Source organism: Delphinus delphis, chromosome 8, assembly GCF_949987515.2.
Source record: "Delphinus delphis chromosome 8, mDelDel1.2, whole genome shotgun sequence".
NCBI classification, from domain to species: Eukaryota; Metazoa; Chordata; class Mammalia; order Artiodactyla; family Delphinidae; genus Delphinus; species Delphinus delphis.
Window position 1 is genome coordinate 103,288,679 of NC_082690.1, and position 20,050 is coordinate 103,308,728.

General features: G+C 46.4%; 1 protein-coding gene across 1 annotated transcript; it reads left to right on the forward strand.

Annotated features, from left to right (window-relative positions):
* Positions 1 to 9,739: 9,739 nt before the first annotated feature.
* Positions 9,740 to 12,760, forward strand: SPDYC (speedy/RINGO cell cycle regulator family member C). Its single transcript, XM_060017505.1, has 7 exons — positions 9,740 to 9,785; positions 10,685 to 10,871; positions 11,121 to 11,179; positions 11,442 to 11,527; positions 11,632 to 11,803; positions 11,887 to 12,229; positions 12,408 to 12,760. The coding sequence occupies exons 2-7, from the start codon at positions 10,730 to 10,732 to the stop codon at positions 12,440 to 12,442; spliced, it is 837 nt and encodes a 278-aa protein (XP_059873488.1). The 5' UTR covers positions 9,740 to 9,785; positions 10,685 to 10,729; the 3' UTR covers positions 12,443 to 12,760.
* Positions 12,761 to 20,050: the final 7,290 nt, after the last annotated feature.

The following is a 20,050-nucleotide window of genomic DNA, read 5'->3' on the forward strand; positions in this document are numbered from 1 at the left end:
CAAAAATAAATAAAATTTAAAAAAGAAAGAATAAAACGGAAGTGATGTGTGCTTCTCAGTGAATCATATTGGACGGTATATGATGTAGGTTTGTTTTATTACTGGTCATGTTAACATTGATCACTTGGTTAGGGTGGTGTCTGCCAGGTTTCTCTTTTTCCATTTGTGATGAGTAAACATCACGGGGGGAGATACTTTGAGTGTATGCAAATACCTTGTTTCTCATCATACTTTTGTTTACTAACTTTAGCATCCATCAATGATTCACGCCTGCAACAATTACTACTGTGGTATTTGCTTAAGGTGAATTTATTTATTTATTTATTTTTGAATTTTCTTTATTTTTGATACCACAGGTTTTTATTACCTATCTATGTTATACATATTAGTGTATACATGTCAATCCCAATCTCCCAATCATCCCAATTCATTTTAAATTTTTTAAAAATTTTCTTGTTCCCATGGTTATTTTCCTCTTGTCATTTATTTGCTATATGTGTGCTTTCCCCCGTTTTCTTGAAAAATTAGCTAGTTGTTTGTCTATTTGTTAATTTTTCCAAATATTCAGGCCTAATTTCTGTTCTCTACTGCATTAATCTTTGCTTTTATCTTTATTCTTTCCCTCTTTGTGCTTTCTTTGGTTTACTTTGATGTTCTTTTTCTAGTTTTCTTAGAGCTGGGAATTAAACTCATTTCTTTTCATTCTTTTACTTTTAATGATATACGTGTTTAATCCTATGAATGTTATTCTAATCATTGCTTTAAATGTATCTCATAGGGCTTCCCTGGTTGCTCAGTGGTTAAGAATCCGCCTGCCAATGCAGGGGACACCAGTTCGAGCCCTGGTCTGGGAAGATCCCACATGCCACGGAGCAACTAAGCCCGGGCGCCACAACTACTGAGCCTGTGCTCTAGAGCCCCTGAGCCACAACTACTGAGTCCACGTGCCACAACTACTGAAGGCCATGTGCCTAGAGCCCATGCTCCGCAACAAGAGAAGCCACCGCAATGAGAAGCCTCTGCATCGCAATGAAAAGTAGCCCCTGCTTGCCACAACTAGAGAAAGCCCATGTGCAGCAATGAAGACCCAACACAGCCAGCAATAAATGAATAAATAACTTTATTTTAAAAAATGTATCTCATAGAATTTGATATGTAGTATTTTCATTATCATTATTTTTTGGAATTTTATATTCCAGTTTTTCACCTAATTAATTTGTTTTTGTCTTTGTTAATGATTTCTCATTTTATTACATTCTGCTCAGAGACTATTGTTTATAATATTTCCATTTTATTCAACTTACTGATGATTTCTTTGTGACCTAATATATGATTAATTTTTTGTGATATTTTGTTTCTTTGGATTTATGGTCGTTTTTTTTCAGGGGGAAATTTCCTCAGTTAATGTGTACTGGATTTTATTTTCTGACTATTTTTTGGTTTTTAATAATGGTTCCAGATGGATCTGTTACTCCTTTTCTTGTTCATTTTTTGTGATATTGGGGTGTTTTACAAGATTCCTAGCTCTATAGCACACTCTTATGTCAATATAGCAAAGTCCAGACACTTCAGTGCATTTTTTTTTTTTTTTTTTTTTTTTTTTTGGTACGCGGGCCTCTCACTGTTGTGGCCTCTCCCGTTGCGGAGCACAGGCTCTGGACGTGCAGGCTCAGCGGCCATGGCTCACGTGCCTAGCCGCTTCGCGGCATGTGGGATCTTCCCGGACCGGGGCACGAACCCGTGTCCCCTGCATCGTCAGGAGGACTCTCAACCACTGAACCACCAGGGAAGCCCTACTTCGGTGCATTTTAATTTGTTTGTCTGGTTGGGGAAAGGGGTTTGTGTCCTCCAGTTTCTTTGTTTGTTTCTCTTTTGTCTTGCAAGACCCTAAATTTTTCCCTTTTGCTTTTTCCCCCTTCATCACTCAATTGCCCAAAGACTCTTCGACCATTTGGTGTTTTTCTTTTTCCTTTCCCAGAACCTATGTATTTTAAAGACTGACGCTTCAAATCCCACATATCTTTTAGTCCCTTCCCTGTAGTCTGCACGCTGATCCCCCAGGACATTTTCCTGTTTGTTATTTACAGACTGCAGATGACATCGTCTTCCTGATGGAGGTTCTAGATCGACCTTGGGCCCTATTGCCAACTCCCCTCTTCTGTCTCTTCCCCGTTTATCTTGGTACAGAGCCTGGTGGTAGGGCTGTGTGGGGCTGGAGCGCAAGAGGTCCGCACAGCCCTGTGGGGGGCTTTCTTTTTATTTACAGTTATGTTGAAGTTCGGACATTCTCTGCTTTCAAGTTATGCTGAGGCTATGGCAGAGTTTTATTTCCCATTCTTGTTTCGATTTGCTTGGGAAGGAAGCACTGAGAGATGGGGACATAGGCAGCCGCCCCGGAAGTCCCGCTGCTTTTCCTTTGAAACTCAAAAAAAAGTTACAGAGGAACATTTTTTTTTTCTTTTTTAAATTTGACTGCGTTAGTTCCCCTACCAGAGGTTGAACCTGAGCCCTCAGTAGTGAAAGTGCGGAGTCCTACCAACTGGACCGCCAGGTAATTCCCCTTCCTTTGTAACTTTAAAAAATATATATATATTTATTTAGGCTGTGCTGGGTCTTAGTTGTGGCACGTGGACTTCTCAGTTGCAACATGCATGCTGGGATCTAGTTCCCTGACCAGGGATCGAATCCGGGCCACCTGCATTGGGAGCCCGGAGTCTTACCCATCGGACCAGTAGGGAAGTCCCTTCTTTGTAAGTTTTTTTTAAAATGAATTGATTAATTTATTTATTTTTCTTTTTGGCTCTGTTGCATCTTTGCTGCTGCATGCGGGCCCTCTCCAGTTGTGGTGAGCAGGGGATACTCTTTGTTGCCCTGCCCAGGCTTTTCATTGCGGTGGCTTCTCTTGCTGCGGAGCACAGGCTCTAGGCCCACGGGCTCAGTAGTTGTGGCTCACAGGCTCTAGAGCACAGGCTCAGTAGTTGTGGCGCACGGGCTTAGCTGCTCCGCGGCATGTGGGATCTTCCCAGACCAGGGCTGGAACCCGTGTCCCCTGCATTGGCAGGTGGATTCTTAACCACTGCGCAACCAGGGAAGTCTCCCTCCTTTGTAACTTTTAAAGATGGAGTTTAGCTCATTTGTTTGGACCCTTTCTTATTTTCCAATATATACAGTTGAGGTCATAAATTTCTCTCTAAGAATTTTTAGCTGGGTCCTCCAAAATGGATATACGATATTTTCATTACGACTGTAATCTAAAACAACACAAATTTATAATCTATTTTCTAATTTCTGTTGTGGTTTTTTTTCTCTTGGCCCAGACATCTCATAAAATGTTTCTTAATTTCAAAATAGGTAGGATTTTTTTTTAATCTGTCTGTTGACGATGTTTAACTTAATTATATTGTGGTAAAAAACAAACGAACAAACAACAGACTGAATGATTTTAACTTTTTGAAATTAGTTCAGTTGCCTGATGATCTAGAATTTGATCGATTTATTGGGAAATGTTCTGCATACACTGTTCTGCATTTAGGTGCAATGGTCCACTAGGTCAGATTTGTTAACCATATTCTTCATATCTTTTATACCCTTGCTAATTTTTTCTTTTTTTTTGCCTGCATGTGCCATAGAATCTACAAATACGATTGTGATTTAATCTGCTTTTCCTTGTGGCTTTATTCTCTATATATAAATCTTTATTGCTTGTTAATCTTACTTTTAAGAATAAATTAAGAATAAATAAATTTAAAATTGCTGTGTATTTTAAAAATCACTAAGTAAGCATGCTCTTTCTCCCTAGTAATGCTTTTAACCTGAAATTTATTTTTTTCTGATACTAATACTGTATAGCTATTCCAGCTTTTAGTAAGCATTTGCCTGATATTTTTTCCATCCTTCTGTTTCCAAACGTTTTATATCCTTATATTTATATGTATCTTTTATAAATACAGGCATACCTCAGAGATAGTGTGTGTTTGGTTCCAGACTACTGCAGTAAAGTGAATATTACAATAAAACAAGTCACAGATTTTTTGGTTTTTCAGTGCATATAGAAGTTATGTTACACTCTACTATTGTCTATTAAGTGTACAATAGCATTATGTCTAAAAAAAGGTACATACCCTTAATTTAAAAATACTTTATTGCTAAAAAATGGTAACCATCATCTGAGCCTTCAGGGAGTCATAGTCCTTTTGAAATAGCAACACCAATCACTGATCACAGGGACTCTCCTGGTGGCGCAGTGGTTAAGAGTCTACCTACCAATGCAGGGGACACGGGTTTGAGCCCTGGTCCAGGAAGATCCCACATGCCGCGGAGCAGCTAAGCCCGTGCGCCACAACTACTGAGCCTGCGTGCCACAACTACTGAAGCCCGTGTGCCTAGATCCTGTGCTCCGCAACAAGAGAGGCCACCGCAGTGAGAAGTCTGTGCACCACAACGAGGAGTAGCCCCTGCTTGCTGCAACTGGAGAAAACCCACACGCAGCAAGGAAGACCCAACGGAGCCAAAGAGTCACTGATCACAGATCACCATAACAAATATAATAATAATGAAACAGTTTGAAGTTTTGCAAGAATTACCAAAATGTGACACAAAGACACGCAGTGAGTGAATGCTGTTGAAAAAATTACACTGATAGACTAGCTCGACACATGGCTGTGATAAAAGAAACGTTCACATATTGAGGTGTGGGGAAGTCATTCTGGCTTATACATGAGTTAACTTGAATTTTATGCTAACAGAAACAGCCTGTTTGTGGCCTATCAAACATACATTGTACATCTGCTTTAATTATTAAATAAAAAGACACATTGACCAGAAGTAAAGAATGTCCATGTTTAAAATAATGATTAAATGCCTCTCTTCCTGGGATGTCGATGCTGATCCTCCTTTGATGATAAGACCGGTTCCCAGATGCTAAGGCCATACTGACTTGCTGTATACTTGCTGGTCTGTTTTTTTTTTTATTTTTTTTGAAACCGTGAAGAAATGTGTTCCTGATTTGTTGAATGTTCTTTGTTCTGGCAAGATATAAAACCACGCTGAAAATCATGCTTCTCTGGAGAAGTTGCTCAGAGGAATCTGCAAAGCTGGCTTCCGGGCTCTAGCCCTCAGTTTGGCTCAAATAAAACTCTTTTCTAGGGTATTCCCTGGTGGTCCAATGGTTAGGACTCCACGCTTCCACTGCCAGGGGCAACTAAGATCCCACAACTAAGATCCTGCAAGCCGTGCGATGCAGCCAAGAAAAAAACAAACAACAACAACAACAAAACAAAACAACTCTTCTATTCCTATTATAGATTGTTTATTCATTATTTTTGTTGACAGTTGTCACAAACCTTCGATTTGTAAAAAATGCAATATCTGTGAAGTGCAATAAAGCAAAACGCAGTAAATGGACATATGCCTCTAACTTGTAGTGCAATTATTTTACAAATAGTATATTAGTTAGCTCAGTAGAAATTATGCTGTGACAAATGTAGTAGGCAGAATAATGACCTCGCAAATATGTGCACATCCCAGTTCCTGGAACCCATGAACATATTATCTTGCACGGCAAAAGGGACTTCACAGATATGATTAAGGACCTTGAGATGGCGAGATTATCCTGGATTATCCAGGTGGGTTCAATGTAATCACAAGGGTCCTTAAAAGTGGGAAAGGAGTCAGGGTCAGAAGATGCTATTCTGCTGTCTTTGAAAATGGAGGAAGGAGGCCTTGTAAACCATTCATTCATCCAAAAAATGTGAGCAACATTCTTACACAGGAGGCTCTGAGTCAAGGCTGGGGGTCTGGGGACTGACAAAGCTGCAAGGTCCCTGTTCTTTTTTTTTGGGGGCCACGCTGTGTGGCATGTGGGATCTTAGTTCCCCGACCAGAGATGAACCCGCACCCCCTGAAGTGGAAGTGCAGAGTCTCAACCACCGGACCACCAGGGTAGTCCAAGGTCCCTGTCCTGAAGGCACTGACCTGGTGGGAAGAACGCATGAGAAGTCAGTATTGTAAATAAGGAAGCAAGATGATTGCAGACAGTGATCAAATAAGTGCTATAGTTAAAACTTTGTGCTTTATTAAAAGGACTATTTTTAAAAGATCATTCCAGCTCTAGAAAGAGCTGGGAGCACAGGAAGTTGGGAGACTGTTTAGGGGAGTGTTGACGCAGTCCAGGCAGGAGATGAGGCCGCTTTGGCCAAGGGAGGCAGTGGGGAGGAGGGGCAGGCACGGATTAGAGAGAGAGCTAGAATCCATAAGATGCAGTGATAAATTTGATGTTGGGGGCAAGAAAGAAGGTAGAAATACTTCTGAATACTCATCTGAGAGAACACTGCCCAGTGAGGGGAAGGAACACGCAGCCTGACAGACTCTCCCCCCAAAGCAGACCTACTGTGTGCTTCTATTTACATCAAGTTTTAAAACAGGTAAAACTTGGGACTTCCCTGGTGGAGCAGTGGTTAAGAATCCACCTGCCAGTGCGGGGGACACGGATTCGAGCCCTGGTCCAGGAAGATCCCACATTCTGCAGAGCAACTAAGCCCATGAACCATAACTACTGAGCCCGCGAGCCACAACTACTGAGCCCGTGAGCCACAATTACTGAGGCCACGTGCTGCAAAACTGAAACCTGTGCGCCTAAAGCCCGTGCTCCGCAACAAGAGAAGCCACCGCAATGAGAAGCCCGCACACTGCAAATAAGAGTAGCCCACGCTCTCCTCAACTAGAGAAAGCCCGCGTGCAGCAACAAAGACCTAACACAGCCAAAAGAAACAAACAAAAAAAAAACAGGCAAAACTAACTATGATGATAGAGGCCAGAATGGTGATTAACCTTGGCGGTGTGGGGAGGACTGGAGCCTAGGAGGGGGCATGAGGGGCTGCTGTGATGTGCTGTTTCTTCATCTGGTGCTGGCTCCACGGGAGTGTTCTGAAAATTCATCAAGCCAGTTCCTTCTTTCTTTCGGCCGTGCCATGCAGCTTGTGGGATCTTAGTTCCCTGACCAGGGATCGAACCTGGGCCCTCGGCAGTGAACGCACAGAGTCTTAATCACTGGACCACCAGGGAATTCCCAAGCCAGTTAGTTAGTTTTTTTTTTTTTTTAAGATTTACTTATTATTTATTTATTTTATTTTATTTTATTTTTGGCTGCATTGGGTCTTACTTGCAGTGTGCGGGCTCTTCGTTGCAGCGTGCAGGTTTCTCTCTTGTTGTGGCCCGCGCAGGCTCCAGGGCGCCTGGGCTCTATAGTTGTGGCGCGCAGGTTCCAGAGCACGTGGGGTCTGTAGTTTGCAGCACACAGGCTCTCTAGTTGAGGTGTGCGAGCTCAGTAGTTGTGGCGCTCGGGCTTAGTTGCCCCTCAGCATATGGGATCTTAGTTCCCTGACCAGGGATTGAACTTGTGTCCCCTGCATTGTAAGGCAGATTCTTTACCACTGGACCACCAGGGAAGTCCCCAGTTAGTTATTTCTGATCTGTGCACTTTACTGTCTGGCTGCTGTGCTGTAATAAAAAGTTTACTTAAAGGCAATGACTCTCAGGTTTGTTTGTTTGTTTTAAATTTTTTGATCAACTATTGGTAAGTAGATGGGGAAACTGAGGAAGGAACAGGTGCGTGGGGACAGATAATGAGGTACCTGGAGAAAACAAGTGGAGATGTCCAAGAGGCACCTGGAGGTACAGGTGTGGACTTGGAGGAGCATTAGGGCTGCGAGAAACTTTGGAACCCCTGGAGGGATTCAATGCCAGTGGAATAGATGAGGCAATTCAGGGAGCAAATCAGGGAGGGTATGCAGAGGCAAGGGGCGCCAGAACCAGGCTTGAAAGGGTGGCTGCCCTCTGCCTCCTGGATCTGTGATCTATGGCAGTCCTCTGGCCACACCCACTCAGGGCTCATCCCCCTCATCTACAACTCCCATGCCCTGCCCACCTCCCCACCCACAGGCCTCTCTGCCCTAGCGTGGCCTCCTACACATCTGACCAGGGCAGCTTGGAAGCCCCAGGCCTCTGGCTCCTTCTTCTACAGTGGCCTGCCTTTGGCTGCCTCTTCTCTTGGGTTTTGTCTACTCTCTGGGGCTTCTTGAGGTCTTGGGGGATGGGAGAATCCTGCCTTTGAAACCCCTCCCACAATCCATACCAAAAAAAAAAAAAATTGATAATTGCACATTATCAAGATGAAAGACTTGCTCTGTGAAAACAATGTTAAGAAAATGAAAGGATGAGGGACTTCCCTGGTGGGCACTAGAATTCAAATTACCAGATGTTTTAAAGAGATGGGGTGCCAGTTTTCAATTCTGGTTTGAACACCACGTTACAAGGAACTATTTTTAAAAATAAAAAAGGATTATATGTATATGTATAACTGATTCACTTTGTTATAAAGCAGAAACTAACACACCATTGTAAAGCAATTATACTCCAATAAAGATGTAAAAAAATAAAAAAAAAGGATTAAGGGAAAAGAACAAAAAATAAGAATATCAAAACCGTTGAATGCACCCGTTTGTTCTCGATAAACTCCAATGACATCTGCTCTCTCCATTCCCAGTTCTTTTGGAGTGTGATTATCAGCAATTCTCTGACCTTTGAAGAGAAACCTGAGTGAATTCATGGGAACTCCCTGTCCTTGACGTTATGATTCTTTGAGTTTCTGGAGATGTGTCGTCATTTTCACTTTGAAGTGAATCTCACTGCCATCCTGTCTGATGACTTTGAGTTTTATATATTCTCCTTCCTTCTTAGCCCCCAAGTCCTCAGTTGAAGGTTTTGAAATGGGGTGGTATTTATTGAGTACTTAAAAGTGTGAACTTAAAAATGTTAAGGCAGGGACTTCCATGGTGGCACAGTGGTTAAGAATCTGCCTTCCAATGCCGGGGATACGGGTTTGAACCCTGGTCTGGGAAGATTCCACATGCCGCGGAGCAACTAAGCCTGAGCGCCACAAGTACTGAGTCCGTGCTCGTGGAGCCCGTGCTCTGCGACAAGAGAAGCCACCTTAATGAGTAGCCCCCGTTCTCGGCAACTAGAGAAAGCCCGTGCACAGCAACAAAGACCCAACACAGCCAAAAATAAATAAATAAATTTATTCTTAAAAAGTTAAGGCAGTAAATATTGTTAAATTTATGTAATGTGTATTTTATCACAGTTAAAAAAAAAATAGGGAAAAAATGTCACCTGTCCCATGTGGAAAGTAATGCAGGTTCTGACTGTCCAATACAACTGGCTGTAAAGCGTAACTGAGCCAGTGAAGATGAAAAGGCTTAAGGTCTGCTGTGTGTGTGGCGGGGGCGGGAGGTGGCGGTGTGGAGAGGATGAGCTAGGTGGTCCTGGGCAAAGCCTTCCTCCCCCACCTTGGAGCTGCTGGCCGGGCTCCCCATACCCCTAAAAGACCTTGGGGGGAGGATGTGGCCCCTGGGAACTCTCACGCCAAGACCATCTCCTCTCTGGCTCCCAGGTTTGGGGATTCCTGGATCTGAAACAAACACAGACACATCCAGCGACCCTTCCCCAGCAAGGCCCAATCCCTGAATCACATCTTACTCATCAGCCGCTCGCCTCAGCCCAGGTCGGTAGCATTCCCGCCCCGCGCCTTGGCTCTGCATCTGTAAAGAGCCGAGAGGGGCTCCTGCTGCCTTTCAGGCTGTGGCGTCCAGCTAGCCTGCCTTCACCCCTCTTGTAGGTGATGAGATCAACCCTCTTGTAGGTGATGAGACTTTGGAGGAGCTTTTATCTTGGGGAGACGCAGCTGGGAGACGAGTGGTGGAAACTGACTGGATTTTCTCCAAGTAGAGGTGGGTGGTGATGGCGAGAAGCCCCACCCTTTCCCAGGAAGGGGCCTGATTGGTGGAGGGCTGCGGGGGCGGGGCAGCCCTGGGGCTATATAAATGCGCTGGCTGGGCTTGGAGTTACGCTGTAGGTTAACTCCTGAGCTCAGGTAATGCTTCTGGAGGGAAGAGGCTGGGCTGCTTGTGGGAAGCAAGATGGAGGCCCCTAGGTTGACCGAGGGGTGGTGGAGGGGTCCCTCCCCTAAGCCCCATAGTTGGAGTCTCTCTCTTCGTAGCTAAAAATGTTTGAGGTGGCCCCACCTCAACTTGCCCTAAACCCCAGTATTTGTCCAATAACCTTCCTCTCTCTGGGCCTCAGTTTTCCTTCTGGGCGGTAAAGGGTTGCTGGTTCTTTCAGGGCTGCCGCTTTGGTGAAGGGTGAGGGGGTTGTTGTGAGGTGGGAGACAAGAGGAGCCGTTAAACTCTGGCTTTGGGGTCAGACAGGCTCCACCTTGAAGTGGCCGTGAGACCTCCATGCTTCAGTTTCCGTGTTTGCAAAATGGGTCTACTTACCAGGATGAAATAAGATAATGTCCTTAAAGCATTGAACACAGCTCCAGGCACTTAGGAAGCCCTCAGAGGTGTTTGTTGCTGCTGTTCTTCCTCTCTGGCCAGGTCTGGGGTGCCAGGAGGAGGGGGGAGGGTGCTGTAGCCTCCAGGAGCTCTGCTGCTTTTCTGCCCCCATCCCCGCCCCCTCCCCCCACCCGCTGCGCCACATCTCAGTTTCCTTCTGTTCTGAGCCCCCATTTCTCCATTTCCCATGCCTCCACTTCCTGGAGGTCATCTGTCAGGCCAGCATGCTGATCCCCTTGACTTCTGGGGGGCAGTGGGGTAAGTGCTAAGTCCTGGGGCTGCTTCCTTTACAGGTCACCCCGTCCCACCCCCCCTCACCCACCCCCACCCCCCAAGAGATGAGTGATGCCCAAGATCCTGCCACAATCCCTGCGGTTGGCACCCAGGTGAAGCTGAGGGGCTGGAGCCGTCAAGGGGAGGGGGGTGAGTCTTTCCATTTCCGCCGGCACGAGGAGCTCCAGGCCTTCCTCAGCCTTCTGGGTGAGTCCACTTGGGGGCTGGCACGGCAGGGGCCGTGGGGACCAAGCGTGAACAGGTGTGGGAGGTGGGATCTCAGCTTGCAGCCTCTGTCCCTGCTCTCCTCAGGTGGCCCCAGTTTGGCAGGTGGGGAGTGTCATGTCAGAAAGTGGGTTCAGGGGCGGCTTGGGCTTTGGAACGGCTACTGCCCCTCTTACCTTGTGTGTGTTGGGGTGGTAACCCCAGTCCACCGTTTCTCCTCTCTACCCCCAGAGCACAGTTTCCTCCAGGATTTCCTCTCCAAAGATCCCTGTTTCCAGATTTCAGATAAGGTGAGAGGGCACAGTGGGGGCAGAGGCCAGCCTCGCTTGGGGAAGATTGAATTAGTGGGGCTCCGGTGCTGCTAATTCGTTGGGTCCTCTGGTCTGGTGGAGGGAGCGCCTCCCTTCTAACCCTTGTCTTTGCAGGCCCCTCCCCACCATTTTACCCCAGAGTTTTTAGCCCCACCAGAACTTCCTTGGGTGCAGAAGGGGCTGGTGCAGCCCCTCCCCACCCAGTGCCTCACTCTAACTCTCCCCATTTCTGTGTCTGCAGTATCTCCTGGCCATGGTGCTGGTCTACTTCCGGCGCGCCAACCTGCAGCTCAGCGAGTACACCCACAGCAATCTGTTCCTGGCACTGTGAGTGGCCTGGGCGCGTGATGGGGACCCTGACTCGGAGTGGCAGGGTGGGGCAGGGCAGATGCTTACAGCCTCTGTTCCCTGCCCCCTGCCTCTGTGGCCAGGTACCTTGCAAATGACATGGAGGAAGACCTGGAGGACCCCAAAAGCGTGATTTTTCTGTGGGCCCTGGGCCAAGATTGGCATCATCGAGTGTCAGACTTCCTGTGTCAGAGGGACAAGCTGTGGGCACGGATGGGCTTCAGGGCTGTGGTGAGACGCCAGAGCTGCGAGGAGGTGAGGTCCCGCCAGCACCCTGGGGTGGGGGAAAGAGGCTGGGCCTCCCACCTCCCATTTACCATCCACTCTTCTCATGCCAGGTAATGGCCAAGGAGCCGACCCACTGGGCCTGGACTCGAGAGAGACATCCCCACCACGGCAGGGCTCAGAGGAGCTACCCAAAGACCCAGATCCCCCTCCCCCGGGGCCCCGGCCTCTCTCCACCCCACTGTCCCCTGTGTGGCTTGCCCCCTTGCCACAGCCACCGCTGCCACCACCCCTGCCCCTTGCCTGTCATATCCAAGTGCCCTTCCCAAAACCCTGAGCGGCACCGCCCTCCCTCCCAAGCTTGTCTCTCAGTGGCTGGAGACTCCTGGAGTGGGGCCTTCCTCATTGTCCTGCCCACCCAGCTGCAACTGGAGCCAGGCACCTACACCCTCCACAGTGAGTAGGGTACAGTAGGGGGAGCTGAGAGGGGCTGGGGGGCAGGTGCGGGGCCAGCAGAATGGGAAGGAGGGGCCTGGGGTCCAGCACACCTGGGCATGTGTCCAGCCCTGCCACCTCCCAGCCGCCTGGGCTTGGCGAGCTTCCCCTGAGCCTCTCTCCATCCTTCCTCCCGCAGTCTTCTCAAAGCTGCTGCCGTGCCCTCGGCGCTGACACTCTCAGGGTGAAGAACAGCCCGTCTGCTCCCTGCTGACCCAGTGCTCCACTGGCTGGGGCCCCTCCGGCCTCCTGTCTACTTGGCCTCAGGCTGGCAGGGCTGCCCATGCCCCCTGCCCCTTCCTCCCTACCTGCAACTTGTGCGCACTCTGACCTGACTCCTCAAATAAATTCATGTCCACAGGACACCAACTGTGCTTAGGCCCTAGTCTGGGTCCCTGACCCAGGGCGGGGGCAGGGAGGGAGCTACCGGGAGAGGGGCATCTGCCACGTTTAGGTACCAGTGGTTGGAGACCCATGAGCACAGGTCCTGTAATAGCTCCTCTCCTCCCATTCGTGACCAGTCATCCTGAGCCTGTTTCCCCTTTTTAACATCCATGTGGATGGTGAGATCCACACAGTGCAGATGGGACTAAATGAGATGAGGTATCTGCAGTCCTTAGAAGAGGGTCTGGAACCTCCTGGACAAAAAAATGCTCAGAAGGAAAACGGCTCCATTGTCAGTCTAGAAATGCCTGCAGGGTCAGGTCTATTTAGGAATGAGCCTTGGTCCTTGCTCTGGGCGGCAATCGGATATAATGTAATTATTATAATACAAGACCCCCTCTCCCTTCCCCAAAGTAAGTTTGTTAATTGGGGAGCAGGGAAGACTCACCCGAGGAGCTGGCATTTGAACGGGGCCTTGAACAATGTCAGGTTTGCCCGTGCTCGGGTGGTGGTGTTGGGGTGCTGGTGGTGAGGAACAGTGTTCTTGGAAAGACAGTCCAGAGTAGTGATTAAGACTTGGTCTCTGGTGCCAGACAGCTTAAGTTCAAAGTCCAGGTTTATGTGTGACTTTAGCCTGTTATTTAATCTCCTCTACTGCCTCATCTGTAAAATGGGTATTACACTAAAAAGGGTGTCGGTTGAGATTTGAATGAGTTAATCCTAGAAGGGTTTAGAACTAGGTTTCAAGAGTAGAGCTCAAATGTGGGTGTTACTAGTAGAGGGAACTGCTGCCCAGAGAAAGGCTAGAGGGGAACGTACGTTTGGGGAGCGGCCGGAACACAAGACAGAGAAGTCTAAAGGGTCAGGTGGCAGAGGAATCTGGACGTGATTCCCCTGCCTCTTTCTGAGTGGCTCCCAAGAAGTAAGGAGGTAAAGCCTGGAGACTGCGACCGTTAGAAGCCATGACGAGGACTGTAAAGTATTTGTAAGAGTTTTTCAAATAGGTAATATATTCACATGTATGTTTTGAATTTTGCACCAAGTGTCACCTTCTGCCCCTGACTCCCAGCCATCTGGTTCCCCTTCCGGGAAGCAATGAAAGTAATAATTCTTGTCCTGCCAGAGAAAGAATCCGAATATATATAACCAAATGTAGTATAATAAAAATATACATATTTGGTCTTTGTCCTTGGTTCCTGGCACAGAGCTCCTAAAACCCTTGGAATTTCCAGAGTTACAGGAGCGTCTTTTGTTATTCATAATGAGCTCCTTTGGATCATACCTGAGTTTATGCTAATGAGGTGACTCAGGATGGGGGAAAACTGATCTAGAGGGTGGGAACTTTCAGCTTCCCTACTTCCTCCAGGAGGGGCAGGGCACTGGGGATTTGGAGTTTGGGGGGAGGGTGGCTCCGCCTGCCCCCCCCCCCCACATCTTGCCCTATGAGTCTCTTCTATTTGGTTGCTCCTGAGTATCCTTTATAAGAAACTGTTAACAGTAGGTAAAGCACCTTCCTGAGTGCTGAGAGCGTTCTACTGAATTATCAGGCCTGAGGAGGGGTGTTGTGGGATCCCCAAATTTGTAGTCGGCCACACAGGAGCATGGGTCGCCTGGGCACTCCATCTGTGGCCGGCATCTTGTGGAACTGAGCCCTTAACCCACGGGGTCTGCGCTAACTCTGGCAACTGGTGTCCGAATTGAATTGTAGGCACCTAGATGGTGTTGGAGAGTTGGTGTGGACCCGTCGCATGTATTTGGTATCCGGGAAGAAAGCTATTTGGTGTGAGACGTGGTGTCAGAAAAAAGATACCACACCAAATATGCATATATGTCCCACCCCCATTTTTAAAACACTCCCGTGGGAGAATTCCATACATCCTACTGTGTACTTATCAACGTATTTTAAAGATGGTTCCTTGTCTGCACATTCCTTTCGACAGCTGTGTAGTATTCCTCTGTGTGGATGTACTATAATGTATCTTTTTTCCTATTGATTGGCATTTGTTTCCACACTTCTGCTATTCCAGACAGTGCTATAGAGAGTCACTAAGACTTTGTAAGAACAGCATTATTCAAATGTGAAAAGGTATCTGTAGAGTGAATTCCTAGAAGAATTGTTCAGCCAAAGGTCAAGTCAAAATTGAAGGACTTTGCCAAATGTCCCTCTGTTGGGGCTATGCCTGTACTGCCCTTCCCCCCCAACCTCTAGCAGAGCATGTGAAGGCTGTTTTCCAGAACGCTCACCAATCAGTGAGGTACCAGATTGTTTTATGTTTGCCAAACTGCTAAGTAGAAAATGGTGTCTTGGTGAAGGTTTAATTTGTATTTTTCTTTTGAGTGAGCTCAAGCATTGTTTCATATGTTTAAGGGCTCTTTGTCTACTTTTTTGTGAACTGTCCTTGTCTTTGCCCATTTTGCCACTGTTTTTGGTACCTGACTCACATATAAGGAAAAGTAGCCTTTCAGGATGTAAATTGGAAGTATTTTCTTTGGTTTATCATTTTAACTTTGCTATGCGGATTTTTTAGTGTAGTAAAATAAACTTTTGTGGCTGCTGGGTTTTGTGTCATAGTTGAAAAGACCTTTTCCACACTGAGATGATTAAAAGACTGTCTCCCTTAGCTGCTGGCTGTATTTTTGTTTTCATTTTTTTACATTTAAATCATGAGTTCATCTGGAATTTATCATATACAAAATTCCTGCCCATTTTCCTAATGCCTTTTAGTGAAAAACTCATCTTTTCTCAGCAGATTTGAATTGCTGCTCTTATACTAAATTTCTATATGCATTGGGATCTATTTCTAGGTTTTTCTATCTTTCCTTGATCTTTGTGCATCAGTACCTCTCTTCATTACATCTAATTATTATAGATTGGATTTAATATCTGGTAGGGTTAGTCTCCTGTCTTCAGGAGTCTCTTAGCTATTCTCTTTTTTTTTTTTTTAATTTATTTATTTTTGGTTGCATTGGGTCTTCATTGCTGTGCACGGGCTTTCCCTAGTTGCGGTGTGCGGGCTTCTCATTGTGGTGGCTTCTCTTGTTGCGGAGCACAGGCTCTAGGCTCATGGCCTTTAGTAGTTGTGGCTTGCAGGCTCTAGAGTGCAGGCTCAGTAGTTGTGGCACACGGGCCCAGTTGCTCTGCGGCATGTGGGATCTTCCCGGATCAGGGCTCGAACCCATGTCCCCTGTATGGGCAGGTGGATTCTTAACCAGTGTGCCACCAGGGAAGTCCCTCTTGGCTATTCTTGCTTGTTCAATTTTCCATATGAAGTTTAAATCAGCTTTTCTAGTCCCTCTTCCCCTCAAACAATCTGTTAGAATTTTTAAAAATCTGTTAGAATTTTTTATTTTTTTGGCCACACCACGCGGCATGCGGGATCTTAGTTCTCCGACCAGAGGTGGAACCTGCGCTCCCTGCACTGGGAGCGCAGAGTCTTAACCACTGGATGGCCAGGGAAGTGCCTAGAATTGTTAATTTCGATAAATCTATAGATTACTTTAAGAACAGACATCTTTATGAAGCATCTTTGTGTTCAGAACGAAGTGTCTGTCCCCTGCCTCTACATACTTCTTTCAGGTGGCACCGATGGCCAGTGACTCCCAAATCTGTACCTCTATTCTGAGGGCTAGTCCCACCCCCAGGCATCTCCAGTATCCTCTCCAGATTAGTGTCCCCCACACCATTAATCCACCCAGATTCCTCCCTATCTCCCAAGAGCCATATCCAATCAGTGGCTAAGTTCTATAGGTGTTTTCGACAGCTTTATTGAGGTATAGTTGACATACAATAAACTATGTATACTTAAAAGGTACATTTTTGTTTTGACATGTATACCCCCATGAAACCATTATCACAATCAAGGTAATGAACGTATCCATCACCCCAGAAAGTTTCCTCAAGCCCCTTTGTAATCTCTCCCTCCCGCCCTTTCCCACCTGCCGGCCCCTCCAGGCACCACTGACCTGCTTTCTGTCACTAAATGGCCATCCTTTTCCTCGAATTCTCATAGAAATGGAATTATATAGAAGAATGTACTTTGGTCTGGTTTCTTACACTCAGTATAATCATTCTGAGATTCATCCATTGTTGTTCCTTTTCATTACTGGGTAGTATTCTATTGTATATATATGCACCACAATTTGCTTATCCGTTCACAATTTGTTGATGAACATTTGGTTGTGTCGAGTTTTGGCTGTTACAATTAAAACTGCTATGAATATTCACACACAGGTCTGTGTGGACACACGCTTTTATTTCCCTTGGGTAAATGCCTAGGAGTGGAATGGCTGGGTCGTGTCGTAGGTGTGTACTTAACTTTATTTTTCTTTTTTTAAGATAGACTATTTTTTTAGAGCAGTTTTAAGTTTACAGAAAAACTGCTCAGAAAGGGTAGAGAATTCCCATATCCCTTTTCCCACCTGCGCACAGTTTCTCCTATTAACATTTTGCATTAGTGTGGTATATTTGTTACAACTGATGAACCAATATTGATACATTGTTATTAAAGTCCATAGTTTACTTTAGGGTTCACTCTTAGTGTTGTACATTCTATGGGTTTTGCATAATGTTATGTATCCACCACTACAGTATCACACAGAAGAGTTTCACTGCCCTACAAATGCCCTGTGCTCCCTTCCCCCACCTTCCCTGAAATCTTGGCCATCACTGATCTCTTTACTGTCTCTAGTTTTACCTTTTCCAGAATGTCATATAGTTGGAATCATACACTATATAGTTTTCTTATACTGGCTTCTTTTTTAAAAAAATAAATTTAATTAATTAATTATTTAATTATTTTGGCTGCCTTGGGTCTTTGTTGCTGCGCGTGGGCTTTTCTCTGGTTGTGGCGAGCGGGGACTACTCTTCGTTGTGGTGTGCGGGCTTCTCATTGCGGTGGCTTCTCTTGTTGCAGAGCACGGTCTCTAGGCGCACGGGTTTCAGTAGTTGTGGCACATGGGCTCAGTAGTTGTGGCTCGCGGGCTCTAGAGCGCAGGCTCAGTTGTTGTGGCACACGGGCTTAACTGCTCCGCGGCATGTGGGATCTTCCCGGACCACGGCTTGAACCCGTGTCCCCTGCATTGGCAGGTGGATTCTTAACCACTGTGCAACCAGGGAAGCCCCTATACTGGCTTCTTTTACTTAGCAATATGCATTTAAGCTTCTGGCATCTTTCTGTAGCTTGCTAGGTTATCTCTGTTTATTGCTGAATATATGTTTAACTTTTAAAGAAACTACCAAACTGTTTAACAAAGTGGTGGTATTCTGAATTCCCACCAGCAGCGTATGAGAGTTCCAACTCCTCCACATCCTTGCCAACACTTGGCATGGTCGGTCTTTTTAATTATAGCCATTCCAGGTTTACAATGGTGGTCCTTCTAGTTGATTTAATTTGCACTTTACCAGTGAGTGAACATTTTTTCATGTGCTTATTTGCCATCCAATATCTTCTTCAGAAATGTCTATTCATATCTTTCAACCATTTTTATTGGATTATTTTTTTAAGTTGTAAAAGTTCTTTATATATTCTAAATACAAGTCCTTCATCAGATACACATATATATATTTGCAATTATTTCCTAGTCTGTGGCTTGTCTCTTCATTTTCATAATAGTGCCTTTTGAAAACAAAGTGTTTTATTTTGATAAAGTTCAACTTAATGTTTTCTTTTATTGTTTCAGTTTTTTGTGTCATATTTAAGACATTTTTGCCAAGCCCAAGATTGCTAAGATTTTTCCTATGCTTTCTTCTACAGGTTTTATAGTCCTAGAGTATATATTTAGGTGTATAATCCAGTTGGAGTTACATTTTGATATGGTGTATCCTAAATAGTTATCAAATCCATCTATTTCCCACTTGTGTCTACCACCTCCCTAGTTTGATCCACCCACTCCCAGGCATCCTTCTCCTTCATTTGTACAAATCTGAGCAGCCTTCTATGTAGAACAAAACCCATCTTCCATGGCCGACCCAGACCTGCCACAACTCTTCTCTCCCTTTCTCTCTCTGTGCTCAAGCAACACTAAGAATATTTCAGTTCCTCCATATGCCAAGGCAATTAATTCCCCTCACTGGCATCTCGCCCACCCCTGCCATAACGCCCTTTGTCTGATTTATGCCTCTTCTAACACCTAGATTAGCTAAGGCTTCACTTATGGGCTTCCTTCACACCATTCTTCTTCTCAACCAATCGTGGGTCTAAAAGTTGAGGCAATGTCTGCTTCCTTCAGAGGGAGCCAAGGCCATAGGGCTTCACCATCTTATGCCCAGGTGAGCACAGTGCCTTGCACATACAGGAGGTGGTCAGTGCCCATGAACAGTCAAACGCAGTCAGCAGGAGTGACAGTTTGGTGGAAGTAATTCTGAGGACTGTGGGACACATAGGTTGAGCCAGAGGGCTTTGAGGGGAGGGGTGGCCTCTGCTACCTCTGCAGAGCATCTTTCCTCTCCCAGGCCCCTGCTCTCTGTGATCCAGTCACAAGGAACACTTGCAATTCCCCTTACTGGCCTGTTCCCCCAGCCTCTGGACCCTTGCACACGCAGTTCTTTCAGCTAAGAACACCCTATCCAGCACCTCACTGCCTGGTTAATTCCGACTTTTCCAATAGGATTCACCTTCCTTAATCCCCAAAGCTGAACCAGGAGAGCAGCCTCCTCTAGCACGTGCTGGTCTGCCTTAGTCATGGGTCTCTGTTAGGCAAAGACCTGTCGGCGGTTTAGTCAAGATTGGACACATTAATGCCCAGTGGTGAAGAGCAAAGAGCTCAGAAGCTGGTTCTAGCCCTGACTCACCAGTTGAAGGAGCTGAGCAAGCCGCACTCTCTTAGGCCTCAGTTTTCCTCATCTGTAAACTAGGAGTGAGAATGGAGTCAGATTAGATCAGTGGCTCTTAACCTTCTTGGGGTCATGCGCCCTCAAGTCCTAGGAAGGCTATGCACCGTTTCCCCAACAAAATGCTTGTGTGTACATCATATAAGGGCTTCGACCTGCTGGGTCGGGGCCCCCAAGGTCAATCAAAAGCCCTGAGCTGGGGCACCGGACCACTGCCGTCTCGCTCCCTCCTGCTTCTCGGCTCTCCACCTTCTGCATCTCGGGAGGTGGGGTCTCTCCGGGTCCCGGGTGGGCCTACTGTCCTGCTCGCAGTCTCTCCCGCCGCCTCCTGGGTAAAGCGGCACATGGGCATTCCCAGGTGGATGGGAGAGGGAGGGCTTGGAGGAGAGGTCAGGGATGCCGGCCTCGCAACTTCCAGGTTCAAGAAACCTCAGAGAGTAAGAGAAAGATGGGCTTCCACAGTTCCTCATTTCATCACAGTCGCTGCGCAAATGGGGAAACTAAGGCCGAGAGGGGCAGGGACTTACCCAAGGTCACGCAGCCAGCCCGGGCGTGGGGGACCGGTTCCT

What these genes read in the sequence shown, in the direction of transcription:
- SPDYC (XM_060017505.1), top strand. Translation starts at nt 10,730, where the DNA reads ATGAGTGATGCCCAAGATCCTGCCACAATCCCTGCGGTTGGCACCCAG. An exon ending in AGCAATCTGTTCCTGGCACT is followed by an intron (nt 11,528 to 11,631) that starts GTGAGTGGCCTG and finishes CTCTGTGGCCAG; the next exon opens with GTACCTTGCAAATGACATGG. An exon ending in GACGCCAGAGCTGCGAGGAG is followed by an intron (nt 11,804 to 11,886) that starts GTGAGGTCCCGC and finishes TTCTCATGCCAG; the next exon opens with GTAATGGCCAAGGAGCCGAC.